Source organism: Planococcus citri, chromosome 3, assembly GCF_950023065.1.
Source record: "Planococcus citri chromosome 3, ihPlaCitr1.1, whole genome shotgun sequence".
In the NCBI taxonomy this organism is placed as follows: domain Eukaryota; kingdom Metazoa; phylum Arthropoda; class Insecta; order Hemiptera; family Pseudococcidae; genus Planococcus; species Planococcus citri.
Genome location: NC_088679.1, coordinates 10,335,928 through 10,358,882, shown reverse-complemented (window position 1 = coordinate 10,358,882; position 22,955 = coordinate 10,335,928). Strand labels below are relative to the sequence as shown.

Sequence of the window (22,955 nt, the reverse complement as noted above, 5' to 3'; positions counted from 1 at the left end):
GTTTGTTGTCAAAATCCGCCAGTGTTTGCAGCATCGTAAAAAGTATTGTAATTGTTGAACTTTTTTCCGGATCGGTGAGAAAATTGAATTAAAGTTGTGAAAATAGCTTTAAAATTACAATTTTATTTATTTTGTGTTTACTGTACTTCAAAAATTGTACGAACGTTTCATGAAAATTGTTAGAAAATTGAAAAAACGGATTACAATTTTGTTCTTTGATTTTACTCAATTCTATATTTATGCTGGTAACACTGTTGTCATTTTCAAAAGAGCTTTTCGAAGCACGAAAAAGAGTACGATTACAAACGTAATAATTTTCTACTTTTTAAAATTTTTGAAAAAATCAGAATAATTATAAATTCCGTAGTAATTTATTTATAGATTATGTTATAAATTCTACTGGGTTCTAATCCACGTAATTACACTCTTTCTGATTGATATAATAACCACCAAACCAAACCAAACTAAATCAAGTTGGACGATGCGGACTTGGAATTTTGCTTCCTCAGGCTATTTTATTTTATGATTACCTACCGGGCTACCGCCATTTAATTTTTTGCCATAAAATACTAAAATGGTCAGGGATGGAGGTTAGAGAATATTTGTAGCTAAAATTATATTTTATTAAAAAAAACAAATAGAATTAGAAAAGCATCATTATTCAAGCGTTCTAAAAATTTAGAACTAATTTTTATTGTAAGACAAAGCTCGATGATGAAAATTGAAATTTGATATGTAGGTATTTGAATACTTTGGGTCTTTGGTGTAGATATCAAGGATTTTTCAAATACAAGGCAACCCAGACTTTTAGGCAAGACAAATCGAAATTTGATGTAATTTTCTAGAAACCCTTCGTAGTGCACGATTGTTTCATGAGAATGAAGCAACATTTTCTTCAAACGATCGGTTCAAAAAACGGAAAAACGTCAATTTTTGTATGTTTTCCTTATTATAAATTTTCATTTTCAAGGGGGAGGGGAGGAGGAGGCAATGAACGAACCTAAAAATTGCTTTCTCCTGGTCACGCCACTGTTTTAATACCTATTTACCAAAAAATAAAATCATTACAAAAGTATCTAATTACTAGGGGGCTACGCCCCCTGGCCGCTTCGCGGCCCAACCCCCATACTCGTTCCTCGGGCTTCGCCCTCGGAACTCACTCTTGGGGGCTGCGCCCCCAAACCCCCCTTCGCTCACTCTCAGAAGAGGTTTGCTCCCAAGTACTTTTCCTTCAAAACTACATATATCTGCACTTCATTCATTTTCATACCACTTTCAACGACTTTCAGCACTTTGAACAATTTTTTTCAACCTCCAATACTTTTAATGAATTTTCAAGCAAACATTTTTGAAATTTTAGGTACTTAAAATTTTTACAATATTTCATTCATTTTTAAGTTATTTTCATAAATTTTGTTATTTTAGCTCGTTTTTTTAAAATTTTTGAACGTCTTTTATGGCATTTTAAGCAATTTTGGATTTTGCAATGTTTAAGGGTAGGTATGTCAATAATACATAATTTTGTACATAAGTAAGTACATACATAAATACTGATATGCTTCGATTAAAACTTTGATTAAAATGATAGATGATAAATGCAAAAGCAAAGCACCGAAGATAGACGGATTAACATTTTATAACATTAGCAATAATATCTGTTTCTGTTGACAAATTCACGTTCGATCGAATAATTGCAAAATCATAATCCTCGCATTGTAAGAATTCCATTGTTGGAGGAGTGGGAGGTTTGTATGCGCGCGCATGTCGCGTGATCCTGTCTGGAATAACAACGACGTTGTACGTTGGTGGTTGTGCGTATGCTTGTGTGGGTGTGAATGTACACGCATCGTCCTAACGGTTTTTTGTTATAAAATGCCATAAAAATCGATCAAAATCGCACGATATAATAAACTTTTTGCTGATCTGTCTTCGCCATTATAATGAGCATGAATTTTCGAACATTTCCCTCGTTGACAGTACCCATCTAGCATTTTTAGTTTTCGAGATAATTTAATTCAATTGAATTCAAATTTGGATTCAAAATAGCTCAAAAACTAAAAACCCTGGACAGGTAATGTAATCGAGGGAAATGTTCAGATTTTAATGCTCTTTAAAATGAGATATTAACAACCTTCCTAGCTTTTTTCGTTCTTGATATATTTGAGAATAATCGAAAAAACGGCAAAAACAGCCCACTTCAACTCAAAATTTGGGCCCTTTAATTCCAAAATTTTTGCCCTCGCGTATTTTTCCTGTATTCTAGAGAAGTTAAGCTGTCGATTAAAAAAAAAATTAGCTCTCTAGGTGCCATAGATCGGGCTGGGAATTTTTTTCCGATTTTTCGAGTATTTTTCGGGTATTTTTTGGGTATTTATTTTTCTTGCAGCTGTATAGTATAGATTTGTTGATTTACTCTACTTTTTCAATTTCAAAAATCCAAATCAAGTTTAATTCTGCCATGCCCAGAAGTTGCCTATCTTGTTAAACGAAGGCGCCACGTGCTCCGCAAAACTGGAAATTTACCAATTTTGAAAAATTCATCAAAAATAAGAAACGTTTGAATCATTCAAGTGATGGCCCCAACCCATAATACTCAAGTGGACGAACAAAAAAAGTTATTATGACCAATTGCCTATCTTCAAAATTGAAGGGGCAAACCTGATTCCAAATTTCCAAATTTCGAGTGCCCCAAATTTGAATTTTGAAATTGTGCTTGCCCCTTCAATTTTGAAGATAGACAATTGGTCATAATAACTTTTTTTGTTCGTCCACTTGATTAATATGGATAAGGGACATCATTTAAATGATTCAATAATTTTCTTACCGTCTACGTATTGAAGAAATTACCCCCTTTTTGAACTAAAATTCACCAATTTTGAAAAATTCATCAAAAATAAGATGTTTGAATCATTCAATTGATGTCCCTTACCCATAGTAATCGAGTGGATGAACAAAAAAAGTTATTATGACCAATTGCCTATCTTCAAAATTGAAAGAGGCAAGCACAATTTCAAAATTCAAATTTGGGGCACTCGAAATTTGAAAATTTTGAATCAGGTTTGCCCCTTCAATTTTGAAGATAGGCAATTGGTCATAATAACTTGTTTTGTTCGTCCATTCGAGTACTATGGGTTAGGGGAATCACTTAGAAGATTCAAACGTTTTCTTATTTTTGATGAATTTTTCAAAATTGGTAAATTTCCAGTTTTGCGGAGCACGTGGCGCCTTCATTTTACAAGATAGGCAACTTATCATAATAACGTTTTTTGTTTGTCTACTCGAGTTGCATCTATTGTGAAATTATTGCTCACGCTTTCAACACCTTGTATAAATCAGCTTCTGAAGTTCTGACCAAAGTCCGGAGGGAGATTCATTTCACTGAGGCACTGATTTTTGAATTTTGAAATCTGAAATGATTCGCCGAAAACCTTGGAGAACTTGGGGCTTCTTTCAAATCATATTTGTAGTCAGAATTCTAATAGAGTAACATTATTTTTACCACTGTGCTTAGGTATTTATATTTATAATGGAAAATGGTGGAAATCGCGATTTGGGAGTGTCGACTTTAGTGCATAAACCAAGTTTCATGGGCAACGTTCGCACTTTTCGTAGAAAATGAATTAAACATATAACTACTGGGGTGCCCAAAAGTCAGTTTACACCATCAAAAATCACATATAATTCAAGAACTAAGCCTCCTAAAAAAAAACTAATGGCAGTAATCGGATAGGAAATTTTATCCTCTACAATTTTCTGTACGGTCATTTTTCTCTAGGATACACCGTTCGCCAGAAAAATCAACTTTTATGTCAAAAAACGTCAACTTTAAAAAAAAAATGAAGAAATTGGGGAAAAAATTTAAAATTAATTCAGCAGTTAAGTTCAGCTATGTTTAACATGAATCCCATAATTTGATGAAATATAAATGATCTTTTCAAAAAAAAAACAACAAATTTTTTTGTTTTTACAAAAACGCCAGACTCTGGGGAGGGGGGGTGCTACCAAAAACAAATTTTGTAAAAATGAAAAAAAAAATCGAGTGATATGTCAAAATGTAGGTTTTTTGGGTCGAGAAACACGAATCTCAGGTCCTTTTTCCCCTCTCTCCAACCAAAAAAAACCTAGATTTTGATACACCAAGTACTCGAATTTTTGTAATTTTTCTATTTCGGCAGCACCTCCCCATAGGGGCTGAGTGAAAAAGGACTTCGGATTCCTGTTTCTCGACCCAAAAAACCCACATTTTGACGTATCACTCGATTTTTTTTTATTTTTACAAAATTTGATTTCGGTAGCACCTCCCCAAGGGCCCTCAAGAGTACTGAGGAAAAAAAGTACCTCAGATTCGTGTTTTTCGACCCAAAAAACTTATAATTTAACATATCACTCGATTTTTTTCAGTTTTACAAAATTTGATTTTGGTAACACCCCCCTCCCCCCAGGGTCTCGCGTTTTTGTGAAAACAAAAAATTTTGACGTGTTTTTTTTTGAAAAGATCATTTATATTTCATCAAATTATGAGAATCATGTTAAAAATAGCTGAACTTAACTGCTGAATTAATTTTAAATTTTTTCCCCAATTTTTTTCATTTTTTTTTTCAAAATTCACGTTTTTTGACATAAAAGTTGATTTTCCCGGCGAACGGTGCATCCTAGAGAAAAATGACCATGAAGAAAATTGCAGAGGATAAAATTTCCTATCAGATTATTGCCATTAGTTTTTTCTTAGGAGGTTTAGTTCTTGAATTATATGTGATTTTTGATGGCGTAAACTGACTTGTAATTAGCTATACCTACTACTTCTGCTAACTATTTTCAAAAATTCGCCGAAAATCGAGAAACCAACTTTGGCACCCGAAAATTTGATTCTGAAGTCTGAGTGACATGTTCATATTTTTTTTCAAGTATTTATTAAGTATTCCTCTCCCCCTCTTAAGTAGGCAGGTAGGTAGGTAGGAATTGAAAATATATAGTGTTTTAATAGTTTACCATGTGTTATTAATTTTATAATATTTAACGGCCACTTAGTCTAAAGAAGTGAAATAATTGAAATGTTATTAAGTGATAACAAATTCAATGTTGGAATTTTATCACCAAGATGAAAACGAGTGAATAGAAAATAATAATGTATTATTATGGTAGCAGAAGAATCTTTCGAAGATATAAATTTATGTCGAATATGTCTAGAAGAAGGATGCAATAAAAAACTAATAAAACCTTGCGGATGTAGAGGTAGGTTATCATTAGATCCCATAGCTCGAATTTTCCTCATAATTAAATAGTGTTAAGAGATCTTTATACGTAGGTAAATGCAATTTGCAGGTTCCATGGGAGGTGTTCATATAACATGTTTGGAAAACTGGCTGAATGTGAAAAATATCAGAAAATGTGAAGTATGCGACGACGAGTATAAAATCGAAAGGATACTCAAGTATAGCACAGTTTCGTCCATTATACCGTACCTAAGATCTCACAGATTGTATATGATAAAACATACGGCATGTATTTTAGTAATATTCATATTAACGATATTCGCCAATTTTGTCGTCTCGTACGTGCAACACAAGCTAAGCGATACCAGTTACGATTTTTTTGTAAAGGTGTATTTCTCTGTTTTATGGTTGTATATTAATTATTTTTTTTTCATCGAGATTTTTTTCGATTTTCATAAATTATGGATTTCGTGGCAGCTGTGGCGAGCTTCTGTGTTCACTATTAGAATTAGATGATTTTTTTGTCGGTTGTTTTATCTTTGCGAAGTAGATTTCTCTTTTTATACATACCTATTTCGAATTGATCCATCGGGTCAGTAAATGTAGAAGATGCATTTGGTAATTAAGTATCATTGTCGAGTTAATGTGCATTTATTGGGTGATATTTTAATAGATAAGGGTGTTGGAAATGAAACGATTCGATGCATCGAATTTTACTATTAGAGAAAAATGCTAGCTCCAGTATCCTTATTCATAAGAAAAAACGAACTAAAAACACAAAGCGTTTCGAAAGCACAATTTATTGGAGTAAGAATGAAATAAAATTTATATTTTTATAGGTAGATATTTACCTACCCAAAGGATTCCATTATGAAGTGAAGTGAGTTCATGAGAACGCAGTTTAATTTAAGAATAGAATTAATTTGAGAATACGAACAGGTAAATTGTTTTTCTTGAGTTTGATAAGTTGCCTATTGCATCAATACCAAGGCGTACAAGAGGCGTACTTACAAAATATGTAGTCAAAAGGTTGAATTATTTTTTCATAAAATAATTGTAATTTCGAAGCAAGTAAAGCTTATTTTTTTTTTTTAAATAAACAGAAGTTACTTACTGATAGCCAAGTCTAAATTATTTTACTGAATGAGAAAGCATAAATTTTTGAAATAAAAACAAGATTAATTGCATATTTATTTTAAAAAAATTAAATGTTTTTACAGACAAATATTGAGTATAAAATTTAAATAATTTGTAACATGAAAATTTGTTCATTAACATTAAGAATATCTACGCAAGTAGGGGATTAGTTCGTATGATTAAATATAACCATAATCACATTAAAAATGGCCATAAGAATTTTCCAAAGCAAGTAGTATTTTAAGACAAGAACGATTTTATCCACGGCATACATTCTGCAAAAAATAAAATGAAGTAGATAAATTATCATGATTGAAAGTTAGAAGTTGGAAAAAATAAATAAAACATAAGACAAAAACCTCCAAACCATGGGAAAAGTTGATACCGATTTTATCAAAAAAAAAATGAAGTACAACGTTGAAAATTTCAACTCAACTTACATTTTTAATGTTCTTTTCGCTTTACCGATCATTTTCATATCTTCTTTGAATATGCGCGTCTTGCACGATACCAAAATATCATCCATGTAACTTTGAAAATCGCTTATATCCTTCATGTTCACCGGAAAAAGCTTCCTATCAGTATCATTTAGAATTTGCTCCAGTTGTAATACTTTATCATGCACAAATATCCATTGTTTTCGAGTAAAATATGTCAGCAAGTTTTCAGCTTGGTGAATTCTATCGTGTATGTTGATCAAACTGAAATCGTATACAAACAATATTGTGAAATTCGATCGTCATATCAAATCCAACCGACGATGGCAAATCTTCAACTTACAAAGGTTTTTGGCCAGCTAGCTTTAAAGCGAAATCGATTACGTAGGCGGGTAAATAATGCAGAAAAATATCTTTAATCTTGTACACTACAACGCTATCCTCCGTGTAACCTAAATTCGGATACCAGAGTATCGTATCAAACGGATATTTTAAAAAACTGCATGTCAGATACTTCTTCATGCCAAGCCAAGTTAAATCTTCGTATGAATTTTGCGTGATGTTATACACACTGATTTGGTTTAATCTAAAAAAAAAAAACCACACACATTAAGTTGGCAGAATTGGTACATACTGATGTGCCATTTTTCGCTAGTAATTCGCATCAGTCGAAAAGAAATATTTTATCAAAAAAATTGTAAAGCTCACGAATAGTGAAAATATATGAAGTGTCTAGTAATAAATTTACAATTCTTCTCGTTGATTTGCCCAAGGCAGAATTACGATACTATTGATGGCCATGTCAGCAGGTATTACGTCTGTTTTGCTGCGCATATTCATCAGAGTGGTTCGTATTACACCTCTGGCTCCAGCTACGAAAAATCCTACAGGTCCATTGAACGTATCACACCATCCTTCTAATGGTTCTTTGAAAGATCCGATGACTGTGAACAGAAATTTTGATTTTTTTTGGTCATCAGAGTCAAGTTGACTAACATTTTTTTTTCCCGCGAATCATGCTCTATTTTTGCTGAAATGAAAGAGATAAAGAGATAAAAAGGGGTATTATATTACCTATACTTGGCCTTGCCACAATGATGGGTACTTCAGATGCGTAATTTTGAAGTACAGATTCGGATAGTCGTTTCGAATAGATATATGTGTTAGGTGAAGGATGTATTAATCTGCAAAAAATATATAGGTACTTAGGTAAAAGAACATTTTGAATCACAGAATCATAATAGGTAGGTAATTTTTTCAAAGCCCTGCAAACAGATTTGCCCTAAACTTAAGCCTTCGAAGTTTAAAAACAGTTTCGAAAAAAAAAATCAAAAACACGGAAAAATTTCCAACCTCCTTTTCTTTGAACTTTCTTGGTAGTTTTACAGCGCAAATAAATGCCTGGTGATTCCATCGAAAAGAATTCGTAAAAAAATGTAACTCGGACCCGCGGACTTGACTAAGAATCTTGCGTGCATTTACGGCGAATTGGTTATGCAAATCTATTAACATTATATTAACTGGGGGTGCAATACGGTTTATTACCTCGAAATGTTTTAGCTCTCAGATCTCACGAACCATTTTTGTGATTTTGATGTGCCTTCAAGAAGTTGATTTGAAGTTGTTTGTGTGTGGTGATTTTTTTTTTTTTTTGTAATTTATCGTTGTTGAGAGGTGTTCAATAAATTTTTTGGTGATTTTTCGAATAAATTTTTCCCTTGTAATTTAATTTTAGAATTTAATTTTTTTTAGAAATTTTTTGGTTTTGAATTCGAATTAATTTTTTTTCCAGTGATGGCAAATGAATTTTTTCATGATGATTTCAAGTGAATTTTCTATAGTTATTTAGATTAGATTATATAGGTAGTTTTGGATTCTGGAACTTTTTTCGTGATTAAGTATTTCACACGAATTTTGTTTGCAGTAATTTATGATAAAACTTTATCGGTGATTTTTAAAATAAATTTTTGTCTAATCATCATCATCATTGAACTTTGACCCGGTGAGTTGTTCAGCCCATCTAGAAAACTGTAGAAGAATTGCTTGCCGATGTATCATCAAGTTTTTTCTTCGGTCTTCCTCTGCTCCTCCTGCCAGTTGGAGTGTATTCTTTGACTTTTCAAGGGGACTGTTCATCAGGCATTCTATCAACGTGTTTTCGCCATTTCTTTCTGTAATCTTTCACTCGTCTAATGATTGGCTCTGCTTCTAGCTGCTTCAGGAATTCAGGATGTCTTCATCCTTTTCCTATCTCGTCTCATACATCCTGCCGTGGCTCACATGAATTTCATTTCAGCTGCGGTTACTCTGCTTTTTATATCCTTTCTCATCATCTGTGTTTCACTTCCATACAACAGCATTGGTCATGCCAGTGTATTGTAGATCCTTATTTGAGTTTCAGCTCTGACTTTTCTTAGAGGAATTGCTCGGTTTATCACTTCGCTTACTCTTAGGAATTTATTGATCTTAAGTTGTGAGTCAACTTCTCCTTCATATGATAGCTAACATCCGAGATATTTAAAGCTTTCCAACTTGTTCCACTAGCAGTCCATTTACAACAATTTTACTGCATACTCGCTCTTTCCCCTAAAAGGCCATAACTTTTGTTTTTGACGACAAGATTCTCATTCTGTATTTAGCAGCTACTTTCTGAAGGTTGTGCGTCGCTCTCTGCAAGTCATCTTTGTTGTCATCAAAGACCACACCCAGTTGGGTGAAAATCTGCCCTTCTGCCAATAAATATGTTGTAAAGAGCAGTTTAATTGGCGTTTTATACTTCAACGCGACTTTAAACTGCTGCCATGCAGCAGATTTTACAGTTTTCAAAATCACGCTTCAATTCACAGGTGTAACACAGGCGTAATTTGAAGCGACTTTTTAGATTGTTACATTTCTGCACAACAGAAAAAAATTTCTGCTGATAAACACGCCACAAGAATATTTTGTAGCGTATTTTAACATGTAAAGCCGCTACACTTCTAAATTATGTGGCATATTTTTGTGTGTTGAAAAAACTAGCCACAAAAATACGCTACAAAATATTTGCGTAGTGTATTTATTCACATATTTGCTGAAAAACGCGCGTAAATGTGGTATACTTATTGCGCGTGTGTTTTAGCTTAGTATATAAATCATTATTCACTTCTACCAAGTTCCCTAGTGAAGTAGGTAGCAAGGATTCCACTCACAGATCCAGGAGAATCAAGTTTGATCCCTGCTAGTGCCAAAAAATTTCTAGAATATTGATCAATGGCAGATTTGTACGCGTAAATAAAATACGCGCCGATTAATCGACAGAAAAAGCATTGGCGTGAAGTGTTAAATTTCCTGCCACGTTTTTATGTCGCGTAAGAGCAGATTTTCACCCAACTGGGCAGGTGATCATCAGCAAATAGCAGGGTATTGACATGGGTGTCATTGATGTAGTCTAACCCTTTTGGCTTGGTTTTCAGCAGGGCTGTAATGTAATTTATGTTGGTAAATTACAGTGGTATTTTACCGTATTTTACAGTATGTTACCAAAAGTTTATTACCATATTTTACCATAATTTACCAAAAAGCCAAATTAACACTTTTTTTCTATCTTTCCTTCATAAATTTCCAAATTCCATGGAAATTTATGATTTGAAAGTTACCAAAAATTTTACCCGTAAATTTCCAAAAAATGTACATGGAAAATTTTCTATAATCTTTAATAACACCTAAAACAGATGAAAATTCACTTCCAAGGCAGGTCAGTAGTTCAGAATTTTGAAGTCAAACTACAAAAAATAACTCTTCATATCCAAACTAGTAAAATACCATAAATACCGTAAAATACCGTATTTTACCGCCGTATTTTACCAGCGAATAAATTACGGTAATTTAATAGCCCTTGTTTTCAGCCATTCTTTAATTATGTTGTCAAAGTAGATGTTGAACAGACTACATGAGATTGGGCATCCCTGTCTTACACCTCTTCATATCTTCATTGCTTCCGACATGTTTCCAGGTCTTACTCTTATTACATTAGGTATCCGTGTATATTTCTTCAATTAAGCATACTATTTGTTCATTCACTTTGATTTTCCTCAGGATTTCAAATTAACTTCTTCCTCAGTACTCAATCATACACTTTCTCCAGATCAACAAAGCACACGTGGGTTTCTAGGTTATATTCTCGTCTCCTCTCCAGTAGCAGCTTTGTTGCATATATCTCATCCATGCATGATCTTTCCTTTCAAAATCCATTTTGGCATTCCAATATTATTGGCTCTGCATGGCTCTGGATTCTTTTCACTAGCATCTTTGAAAGTAAGTATTTTGTAAGCAGCATTTAGTAGGCTAATTCCACGGTAGTTTCCTGGGTCAGTTTGGTCTCCTTTTTTGAAAATGGGTATCACCATTGCAGCAGGGAAGTTTTTGGGTATGGTAGCTCCTGATAGTATTTTTTTGTAGAAAGCTAGCAGTCTCTTCTTAATGGTTGTTGTGGCGTTCTTGAATAAGTGTGTTGGTAACTTATCGCTGCCTGGGGCTTTTCCATTTCTGGAGCTTTTCAAGGCTCCATATAGCTCTTCCCAAGAGAATGGATCATACTTGTTCTCCTCATGGTTTGCCACTTCGACTTCATTGTCAGGATCACTCCATAAGTTTGCGTAGTATTTGACTATTTTTTCACTTCAAATTTAATTTTTTTAAATTCAGCTTAGATTATTTCAAATGAAATGTTTTTGTAGTGTAGTGTAGGTTTCAAAGATAAGATTAGAAAAGGGGATTTTGAAGGAGGATTACCTAAAAGAGAGAAATAGGGATTCTGGGAATAGGTTCACAGGAGCAAAGTTTAACCTGACTACCTACATAATAATTATATGAATGTCCTAAAAGAAATCGTTTCACTATTCTCAAAAGGTAGGGAGTATTTACAAAGAAGATACATGAAGCCTATCGAGAACCAAAATAGAAAGACGGAGGGTTCCACTCGATTTTTGAAAGAGTCCCTATGAAAATTGGGTGAAGAATTTTTTGTTGGCCATAAGGTAGTACGTTTTTGTATGCACCCTCACATATTGAAAAGCTTCACATTCGATTTAAGAAGTCATTTGATCAAATTAATCACGACACGAATACGGAAAATTGAACCATTTTAATCTCGAGAAAAAATTAACAAATTCCGCATTACAAGAAAAATTAAGGAAGATGGAAAAATAGATAAAGTGCGGACGCACATTTAATGACCTCGATATACGTAATAAAGCCCTATTCGCTAGGTAGGTAATACCTAGCCAATTTCGCACTCTCGATTTTAACCTTGAAAGAAATTTGGATAAATATGTCGTAAGTTTTGCCTAAGTTATGTATAAACAGGCTAACTTACACGACAGTAGTGATTTTTGATAATTTTTTTTGATGACTTGGAATACATTATTTTTTACCTAAAATGATTCATTAAAATTTTTCTAATTCAGCTTAGAGCTTTTCGTGGTGATTTCAAATTCATTTTTTAGTGTTGAATTCTACCTAATAATCTTTTTCGAGTGATGACAGGAATTTTTTCATGACGGTGTCAAGTGCATTTTTGGTGCTGATTTAGAATAGGTAAATTATTTAGTGATAATTTAATGAGAGTAACAAAACAAAACAACTTTTTTCTTATCCACTTTGATCTCTCTATTTCCTCAAACCTACTCAAATCGTTTTCACTTGAACGACTAGTATTCCTAATATCTGATCGGCGACAAAATGATTCATTCTAACTAACTAACTCGTGTATTGTACATATAAACTACATACCTAATTAACATATTATGGTATCTGGTTCGAGTATTAAATCGAATTCGAAGTGAATGGGTGCTTATAATGCTGCTTATTTACTTGGGTGTTATTTTTTCCAATATTTCAGGGTCCATCCATTGAACAAGCTTAATGATATCGTAAGCGTTATGTTTCGATGGGTAAATTTTTTCTTCAATTGCGCTATTTTCACAACAACAAAATGCAGTAGAAACATGAACAAATGCCTAAAAATCCAAAAAAAAAAAAAAATTTGTTCATCATTTATGATTTTTTTTGCTAAGTAGGTTTCATTGATTATAAATACGAATGTTCCTGATTTTAAACATACAATACTCGGAAATTTTATGATATATATCTACTTACCTCTGAACTTTCGAATAATGCAAATATCAGAATGCATCGTTCTTACTCACTTAATACCTATGTAGCTTGTAGTACCTATCTGTTAAATGTTTATATTTTGTTGAATATTAACATATTACTCGTGAGTAATGTTTAAAATTTTCTAATAAATAATTCAAAATAGGTACCCATCAGATATCAAGAATAAAATCAGCTGTAACATGTGTAAACAATGGTTCTATAATACATATATGCATGTATCTCAAATGTACTTACAACCTACGTCAAGGCTTTTTCTCGGAAACAGAGAAATGAGTACCTACCTAGATACAAATCAAATTACGAGTAGGTTGTAGGAAGAGGTAGGTACATTTTTTTCAAGGTTACACCGAACAAAACGATGCAAAAAAAAATTATCTCGGATTTTGACCCCCTAGTAGGCGAATTTAAGGCCCAACCCTGAAGAAAGCGGTTTTTTGGGATTCGATTAGTTTTTAGAATCTGCTCTTAAGGGCTGAAATTGACACTTTCGTTGAAACTTTTCAATTTTTTCCATGTCTAATTACAAAAAATACGCCATAATCATAATTTTCATTTAAAAAATTGAATGGTGTGCCATTTTGGGAACCTCTGGAACAATTTATTTATGCTTTCTTCATTTAAAATCACCCTTTAAACAGCTTTTTTGAATTTTTTAAACTTTCAATAATTTTCCAAAAATTTATCTCAGGATTTGAAATTTCGGTTGAAGATATTTTAAGACATGCTCTTTTGATCTAACTTGGTGTTGTTCAGATTGGAGAGTGTCCAAATTTTTAATTTACAAGCAAGTCAAACTTATTACCTGTAATTTTTTCATCTGTCGCGCCAAATCCAACATTCTTATAGTTCCAATAGTATTTATTGTAACAGCCGTACGTAAATCCAAGTTCATTTTTAAAATAGCAGCGCTATGAAACACAACGGATACATCATCAATCAACAGCTTACGATCTTTATCGGATAATCCTAATCCTTCTTCGCCGACATCACCGCTAACAAGTACCACTTTAGCGAGTATTTCTGGATTATTTTTTTTGAAATCATTAAAAATCTGGGAACATTTCACGATGATTGTTAAGTAGGTACCTACAAGCTATAAAAACTTTATTTTAATCACGATTTGTTAGGTACCAGTGATCCAAAAAATCCTGATTTACGAGACATCGGACTTTTACCATACTTGGATCTGATGAGTACGTAAATTGTATCCAGTTTGTGACAGCTGTGCAATAACTTCCACACCAATACTTTACCCATAAATCCAGTCGCTCCAGTGATCAGTATTTTTTTACCCTCGTAAAACGAGCACACTTGCGATTCGTCGGCCATTTTTTAAAACAAATAATTTAAAAATAGTACACCGAAGCAGGTTGGTTTTTCTTATAAAAATCCTACGCAATTATCACAAAAATCACAGTAGGTAACGGTTTGGAATCACGAAAATTCATCAGTCAATGGCTCAGATAAATGTATAAACTCGAATATCTATTGTATCTAATTAAATGAATGAATTTTAATTGTGACAAGGAAAAATGTAACAGTATTTCTTTCTGTGTCTGTGTACAGAGGTGGCCAAAAGTCGCGCCCCCCTTTACGCTAGAAGCTAGAATTCCTTCGGCAAACGTACGCGGAACGTAGCTACGGCTAAAGTTCTAGATTAGGGAAGTATACGCATACGCCATTTTGGTTCGACACAACGGATGTAAACAACATCAGAGCGTATGTATGTATACAATCTTACGAGTAAAAAATGCAATTTTTTCGATTGTTCGCGGGTTCAGGTGAATTTTTAAGTAGTTTCAAGCTAAAGACAATGAAATTTCCTATCGATTGATGTTAAATTTTTGTTATTTCGCGAAAAATTGACGATTTTATGAATACTTCCATTACCCGATTTTTTCATACTATATGTGTCAATTTTAAACTAAAAATACTCAAAATCTTCAGTGAACACACAGGTATTTTAATATATCAAAATGTTCGTAATTTCATCGTCTTTAAAATGGGCGTTTATCGAAAGCTCTACATGCAACCGTTCAAAAGTTGTAGAAGTTTAAAGTTGCGAAAACAATGCAAAAACCAACCGCGGATGGTAAGTATTGAACTTTGAACTAGAATTACTCAAAATTTTCAACGAACACATAGGTATATTAATACAGCAAAACGTTCGTTATTTTATCCTTTTTAAAATGGGTCTTTACCGAAAGCTCTAACTTCTACCGTTCAAAAATTCTTGAAGATCAAAGTTGCGGAAAATGTTCTACAATCAACACTAAGTGACTGATAACAGTGATAACATTGATAACACAATTTGAACACTTTCCGCAACTTTGATCTTCAAGAATTTTTGAACGGTAGAAGTTAGAGCTTTCGGTAAAGACCCATTTTAAAAAGGATAAAATAACGAACGTTTTGCTGTATTAATATACCTATGTGTTCGTAGAAAATTTTGAGTAATTCTAGTTCAAAGTTCAATACTTACCATCCGCGGTTGGTTTTTGCATTGTTTTCGCAACTTTAAACTTCTACAACTTTTGAACGGTTGCATGTAGAGCTTTCGATAAACACCCATTTTAAAGACGATGAAATTACGAACATTTTGATATAATAAAATACCTGTGTGTTCGCTGAAGATTTTGAGTATTTTTAGTTTAAAGTTGACACATATAGTATGAAAAAATCGGGTAATAAAAGTATTCATAAAATCGTCAATTTTTCGCGAAATAACAAAAATTTAACATCAATCGATAGGAAATTTCATTGTCTTTAGCTTGAAACTACTTAAAAATTCACCTGAACCCGCGAACAATCGAAAAAATTGCATTTTTTACTCGTAAGATTGTATACATACATACGCTCTGATGTTGTTTACATCCGTTGTGTCGAACCAAAATGGCGTATGCGTATACTTCCCTAATCTAGAACTTTAGCTACGGCATGCAACGAGCGCGAGTGCGCATAACTTCGTCCTGCATCGGCTCGATTCGGTTGTTGTTGGGACTGGTTGGTTTTTGCAATTAGGTGGTTGTGTTATCATCTCGTGTAGTGCATCGACCTTGCAGCTTATTCAGTTCGCTTACAAGATTATTTACAAGGTCGATGTGTCCACGTGTTCGCTGTTCGATTACCAAGTACATTTGCGTAGCGTTACATGGTACGGTCACGTGTGGTTTCGTCAATTTTTTTTCAAACGTGGGCGCGACTTTTGGCCACCTCTGTACATACTTCCACTTTACTTTGTAGTTACAGTAGCATAGTTTTTTTGAATTCATCATGAATTAATCATTAGGTAGTTAAAACAGAAACTGCAAATCGTACTTTTATGATATTGACCGTGAAAAATGAAAATGATGAACTTTGCTTCGAGGTATAGTATTTTGATCAGAAATGAGAGTTGCTCGTAAGTATATGTACCTGTAAATGTGATAGCCATCAAAATAGGTACTTAGGTACATCTAAAGAAATAGAAAGTGTACGTACTCGTCAACTATAACCATCACCTTGAACTTGGAGAATAATTAAGTATTCAAAAATTCTAACCCAATTTTAAATAGGTACCTACGTAGGATATCAACATTGAATATTTAAAGAACAAATGCATAATCACTTTCAGTTTCAAAAAACATACATATACTTACCTACCTATAGGACAAAAAATTCGAGAAAGTTGAAAAATTTATCAGAACCTTCTATACCTAATGTCGAGATGCTTTATCATTTTCTTTATAAAAATGACGAATACATTTTTTTTTCTTGCCTAGGTAAGGATCACTATGTAGAAAAAAAATTGACAACAAAATTTAAACTTACAAAACTAATCAAAATCACGAGCTGTGTAGCATTTTTAATTCCGAGATGATTTAATTTAAAATCTTCTACCTAACTGAAAAATTCAAAAACTGAATCCCTAAAGGGGTGATGTAAATGAGGGAAATATTTGAAATTTAATTATTTTTCAAATGAGGCATCAACCGCCTTCATTCCTTTTTTAGTTTTTGATACATTTAACCACAGGTACCTAAAAAATGGCAAAAACCACCCTCAGGCCTCAACTTGAAATTCGGACACTTCAATTTCAAAATTTTTTAAGCTTCATATTTTTTCGGGTAGGTACCTATTTTTAAATTTATTTTTCGCATATTTTTTTCCTCTTGGGACTTAATGCAATAGATACAAATAGTATAGTAAGTAAATATAAATGTAAATCATTCAAGATTTATGGATTTGATATTATAGAGTCGTCAAAAAATGAAAGAACTCCGGCGGCAGATCAAAGCAAAGTAATGTACCTGGTACATGTTTTTCATTACAAGACAACTATACCTACCTACTCATAAACAATCGAAAAACGCAACTGTAAGGGGACAAAAAATATGCCTTCACTGGCTAGACAAGGACACTTATCATATTTCCATCAGTGGAAATGTAAATCTTTCATCAATAAGGAAAGTACTAGAGAATCCAATCAAATAGATCGATTCTATAGTACTTCACTTAAGAAAGCCTATTCGATGCATTAAGGTAAAGTGGTTAAGTACATGGGAACCACCAGGGAGGTATTTTCACACCATCCATTTAGGACAGATGTGAAAAGCTCGTAAGTTCATAAAGCTCAATTCCTTCTCAACTTGAGGCAAACAGTCAAGTCAAGAAGGAATTGAACTTCACTTGTTGATTTGCGCTTCACCGTGTAGGTCTGACCATCAGAGATAATAGGGCCACTCACTCCTATGTAAGTTTAGTGCTTGAACTGCTTGAGTCTCAAATCCTCCACCTTGACATATCTTAGTCTTGGGGAGTAAAAGTGTACATATTAGTCTTAAGTCTTTTTTATCTGCATACCCAACGCGGGCAAAGTGATAGTTTACATGGGAGTAGGTAAAAGCGATCCTACTTACGCCACTATACTGTGGAATATCCTCTTTCTTGGCTATATCAAGTCAGATCCAAAAAACATGTCCTAAAATCTTCCAAATCAAAATTTCTGGTCCAATGTTAATATTTGTTATTTTTGCCAAATTTTTAAAAAATTGAAAAATTAAAAAAACTTGTTTTAAGGGCGAATTAAAAAAAAAACTCTTCATAAAATATAATTTTTAAACAGTGAATAGTTTTTTCAATTCAACACTCAATGAGTACCTACTAGTTTCGACCCGTTCTGGAGCCTCTGGTGATTTTTCAATTTTTACCCGAAACTTTAATACATAATCACTCGGTAAGACCAAAATTAAACTTTGTATAACGAATTGTTTTTTTTTTGGAAATACATAATGTATACTTACATATATGTATGTAAAATATCGTTTGTTGTGGCTACACGATCACCCAACTCGGAAATTAATCTCAATTGGACCTTTTGAAAGTCCAAAAATTTGACATCCTTAAAAAGCCAAAAATGAACTTGACCCCCCCGATCGTTGAATTTTAACTTGATAAAATTTTGAGGAAATTTCAACTTTGAAAAATCTACTAAAGGCTCCAGAACTACTCGAAAATGTTTTGAAATACTCGTAGATTCCAATCGATTTATTTATTTACCATTCAAGCTTTCTAAGGTCAATTTTGTAAAATTTGGATTTTTCCACATTTTTGAACCAAAGATTTAAAAAAAATCATCAAAAATCGAAAAATACATTCAAACTAATGAAATCTGGCTAATGACAATTCTCTCCTTCAGATAAGTAAAGTACTTCTGAAATTTTTGTTGAAATTGGTCAAACAGTTGTGGAAAAATTCAAGAATTCAATTTTGTTGAATTAATTACCATGTAGGTAGGTGAGGTACCTATAGGATCATTTTCATACTCGTGGTGCATGTTTATGTTGAATAGGTATCTACGCGTTTAGAGCTGATATCGAATAAATACAGGTGGTATAGCAAGTAAATGCATACGTAGATAGTAGATAGGTACCTACCTAAATCATGTGAGATTTACGGTATTATTAACAATCGAAAAATATGGACTCGAGGCGGCCGATCAAAGCGAAGTATTTTTCACACAAGACAACCGCTCATTCATTTCAAAAATAAAATAATAGATAACATTATACTCAGTTGAATAAATATCCTTCAGTACTTCGTTCTGACCAATTATTATCATTCTTTTTCCAAAAATTCAACATGCACGTTACTTACTTGATTAGTTTTGCGGTTATGGCGATTTTAAGCACAAGTCTAATGGTGATGGCTGTGCCAAAGCCTATCGATGAAACTGTGTTGGGTTCATTGTAAGAAGAAATATCTCATACCTAATACATAATCATTGCACTTTGAATAAAATATCTAATACCTAACTGTTGATGATGATTTGATTTTGCAGAGCTGGTGGTGGAATAGGTAAATGAAGACGGTCAACGCAGGATTTGAGGATTGCTCGTAAAGATACCGATATTTATAATATGTATTTATCAAGTATAGACTACCTACTTAATTAAGTATTTTTCGAACTACCTACCTGCCTAAATTATGCAATAAAAAGTGTGCACATAATTTTATTTACTTACTTTCCACTTCTGGCTTTGGCTCTTTGTTGTCATCCTCATTCTCCTCGTGCTCATTATTAGGGCAGAAGAACATATTCTTTAGCATATTTTTTTCTATGCCATTAGGTAGGGAATATCCAACACATCTTTGCGAATCAAGAGATTTTGAGTCGAATGAGCCAATGTTATTTTGCATATTTTAGCATATTTCGACTAAAAATGCATGTTTTAGCATATTTTTGCCTGTTTTTGCGCATATTTCAGCATATTTAATCAATTTTCACAGTTTTTCCCTATTTTTAGGGAATATTTTCAAAAATCTTCAAAATTTCACTTCTTCGTAATTTTTTGAACACAAATTTTTTTGAATGGCTTTTTTTGTAATTTTTTGAACATAAATTTTTATTTTTTGTAATTTCTTGAACTCACATTTTTTTGAATGGAGAATGTCAATACTGTATAAAAAACTGCCTCAAAATATAAGATTAATCACTTTATCAAATTAATAATGTTACCATTGAATTCACTTTGTTTTTCCCTGTAAAATGATATCCATATTGTGTAGGAAATGGTGGGAATATTTTGGCATATTTTGACTTTTTAGGGAATTTTTTTGCATATTTTGACAAAATTAGCGCATAAAATATGCGCATATTTTCAGTTTTTTAGAGCATATATTCTTCTGCCCTACTCATTATCTTTAGGGTGCTTGGTATCGCGCGTGCCTTTATTTTTATCAGAGGCACTGCTACTATAGGATGAGTAGAAACAACGTTATAATGACACGATTTCGTTTTCTTTATGTTTTTCCTTTGAATCCTTATTGGGACGATCAGAAACATCAATATTTTGTTCAAGTCAAGAATCTAATACATTTTAAATTGATTTATTTCTTCCAGAATTTGAACCAGATTGAAATCGTAAAATTGACACAAGTTAATAATTTCATTTAGTTTGATCTTAGGTAAGTATGTTTTTTTTTCAATAAATGTTTGATAACGAGTCAGAAGATTAGGTAGCTTCTTATAAAAATTGCAAATTATTCGCTGTGAATCATTCTCTTAACGCCCCCCACAGTTCATCGTTCTTTCAAATCTTGCAAACTGTCAAAATGTGTGACGTAGGTAAATGTATCTACATCCAAATCTTCTTCAAATGCATGATTCGGATTGATGAATTGTGATTGTTTTTTTTTCAGGGGGGGGGAGGATTATTCCACCAAAGAATCAACGGATCACCTAAAACGTTGGACAGGATGTCCCATAAGCACCGACCAAAGTTATAGGTCCTAAAAATCATTTTTGACCCTAACTTGCTGTAGATTTCAAAAAAGTTAGATTGAAATTGTATTCTACTCGTATAGTACCTACATATACCTTAGTAGATGGTAATTTTCCGAAAGAAAAAAAAACGTTTCTTATGTAGGTAGGTACCTAATTTGAAAATTATAACGTTTTCCGCATTTTTCTGGAATTCACAAATACATAGGTTTAAAATTTTCTTTTCAACTTCAACTGGCACTCCTAGAAGCTTGTGGTACCTAACCTGTTAAGACGGTCGAGAGGGTGATCAATAAGTACTGCCCTTTATATGTTTTAAAGTTGATTTTTTGCTCTTTCAGAGTGAATTGAAATTTTTGGAGATACCAGTATAATTGAAAAATTGCCGGAGGCTTCAAAATAATGTTGGGGGGGGGGTTAGGGTGCTTGTCCCTCCCTGCGGTCCCACACTGGCTTTTACTTCCTATGGGGGAACCACTAGCTTTGGGGACCCAACCAGTGAAACTATATCAACACACTAAAGAAGATACAAGTGTACGTCTCAAGATATATTGACAGTAGTGCGCACAATTGCACATGCCTGACAGTCTGACAGATGTTACTACAATAGCCAAATACAGTCTATACAAGACTATTCTGCTGAGCATTGGATAAAGAGCTGACGTCCAGCGTGAAAGATGCTTCGTCTATTATGATCTATATCCAACTGCCAAGAGGCAGACATCTGAGGCTCCGGCTACCTCTCTGTGGTACTAAACCAGCAGAGAGTGCTGATATAATCAGTGTAGCCTCCGCCTGGGCATAAAGTTCCCATCCCAACTAGGTGGGTAACTTGGAGTCTCAAGTCCCCACTACAATAGCTCATTAGAACTTATTGTTTTTGAGTGTGGGAGTTGAATTAAAAAAATTATTCACATTGGTTCACTTGATCAAAAAAATAATTATATCTCATGTAATATGTAGCTTAAAAATCGCCCATAGAACAACTTTTTTGAACTTCTTTTTTCAACGTTTAAAAATAAAAATCCAAAAATGAACCGTAAGACCTTAAATTTTGTTTTCGGAGTTTTAGGATATGCTTTTTTTGACCTAACTTGGTTTTGTTCAAATCGAAGGATGCTACATAGTTCAAAAGGGTCCCTTGTTTGTTTGTTTTGTAATTGAAATGTACCTTAATGTTCCTATGAACGTTTCAGTTCTTAAAAATTTTTCTCAAGATGAAAATGTGGCGTAGAGAAATTTAAGCAAAGAGGAATAGGGGGCACTTGAGATTACATCCGAATTTTTGAACTACAATATGGGTCATTCCATGTCAACTCAACCAACGTTTTTGGGTCATGTCTTTCGATTTTGCTCAAATTTTTTTTACAATATGCACCCACCCCCGCAATCAGTTTGGTCCCAGCCCCCTCAGGGGGTGGATGGGGGGGCTTCCATTATTTTCACATTGTCTCGAGGTACTCAACTTCAGCACCCCATTCCTCCAAAACTATGATACTTTGATCCAAACTTATTTCACAGTTCAAAAGGGCATTGAATTTTGAACTTTTTAAGTATTTTGAAATTCTCAAAAGTTGAAAATTGAACTTTCAATTTGAAAGTTTAAATTTCTAAATGGCGCTGTAAGTGGGAGCTACCATTTAAAATTCTATGTACATTTTGATACTTTTTCGAAATATTTAGGTTTCGAGATGGAACTCTTTGACGGAGGGGGAGCACCCCCACCCCCAATTTTGGGCGAAATTTTCGAAAAAAATCTGGGGCATGTGATACATCGAATTCTATGTTTTTGGTGACGCTGAACACGAATATGACGTCAGATTTTTGATAGGACCCCATCCACGGCCCCAACAATTTTTTTGGACTTTTACCTATTGGTGGAGGTTCTGGGGGCCATGGGTGAAGTCGATTCGAAAAACTAAGGCAATATTCGTGTTCAGCGATATCGAGAACATACTATTTCATGTGTCACACGAATGTGACTATTTGGGGGGGGTCACCCCCTTTGGGGAGGTGCTGGGAGCCGTAGACGGGTCAAATCCAAAATCTGACGTCATATTCGTGTTCAGCGTCACCAAAAACATACTATTCCATGTGTCACACGAACAAAACGCTTTTTTGAACTTTTACCCCCTTTGGGGAGGTGCTGGGGGCCGTGGATGGGGTCCTATCAAAAATCTGACGTCATATTCGTGTTCATCGTCACCAAAAACATAGAATTCGATGTATCACATGCCCCAGATTTTTTTC

The 22,955-nt window shown here is 33.6% G+C and overlaps 1 protein-coding gene and 1 long non-coding RNA gene across 2 annotated transcripts; one reads left to right on the top strand and one right to left on the bottom strand.

Moving 5' to 3' along the window:
• Positions 1-6,371: 6,371 nt before the first annotated feature.
• Positions 6,372-15,257, bottom strand: LOC135840030 (putative fatty acyl-CoA reductase CG5065). Its single transcript, XM_065356343.1, has 8 exons — positions 14,075-15,257; positions 13,746-13,994; positions 12,638-12,783; positions 7,862-7,971; positions 7,536-7,731; positions 7,131-7,373; positions 6,791-7,051; positions 6,372-6,625 (listed from the first exon to the last, which is right to left on the bottom strand). The coding sequence occupies exons 1-8, from the start codon at positions 14,270-14,272 to the stop codon at positions 6,517-6,519; spliced, it is 1,512 nt and encodes a 503-aa protein (XP_065212415.1). The 5' UTR covers positions 14,273-15,257; the 3' UTR covers positions 6,372-6,516.
• A 3,180-nt stretch (positions 15,258-18,437) lies between these two features.
• LOC135840395 (uncharacterized) lies at positions 18,438-19,432 on the top strand. Its single transcript, XR_010557735.1, has 2 exons — positions 18,438-19,170; positions 19,263-19,432. It is a non-coding gene; the product is annotated as an uncharacterized LOC135840395 (long non-coding RNA).
• Positions 19,433-22,955: the final 3,523 nt, after the last annotated feature.

What these genes read in the sequence shown, in the direction of transcription:
- LOC135840030 (XM_065356343.1), bottom strand. Translation starts at nt 14,272, where the DNA reads ATGGCCGACGAATCGCAAGTGTGCTCGTTTTACGAGGGTAAAAAAATA. An exon ending in GACAGATGAAAAAATTACAG is followed by an intron (nt 12,784 to 13,745) that starts GTAATAAGTTTG and finishes TTGGATTTTTAG; the next exon opens with GCATTTGTTCATGTTTCTAC. An exon ending in GCAAATCAACGAGAAGAATT is followed by an intron (nt 7,374 to 7,535) that starts GTAAATTTATTA and finishes TTTTTTTTTTAG; the next exon opens with ATTAAACCAAATCAGTGTGT.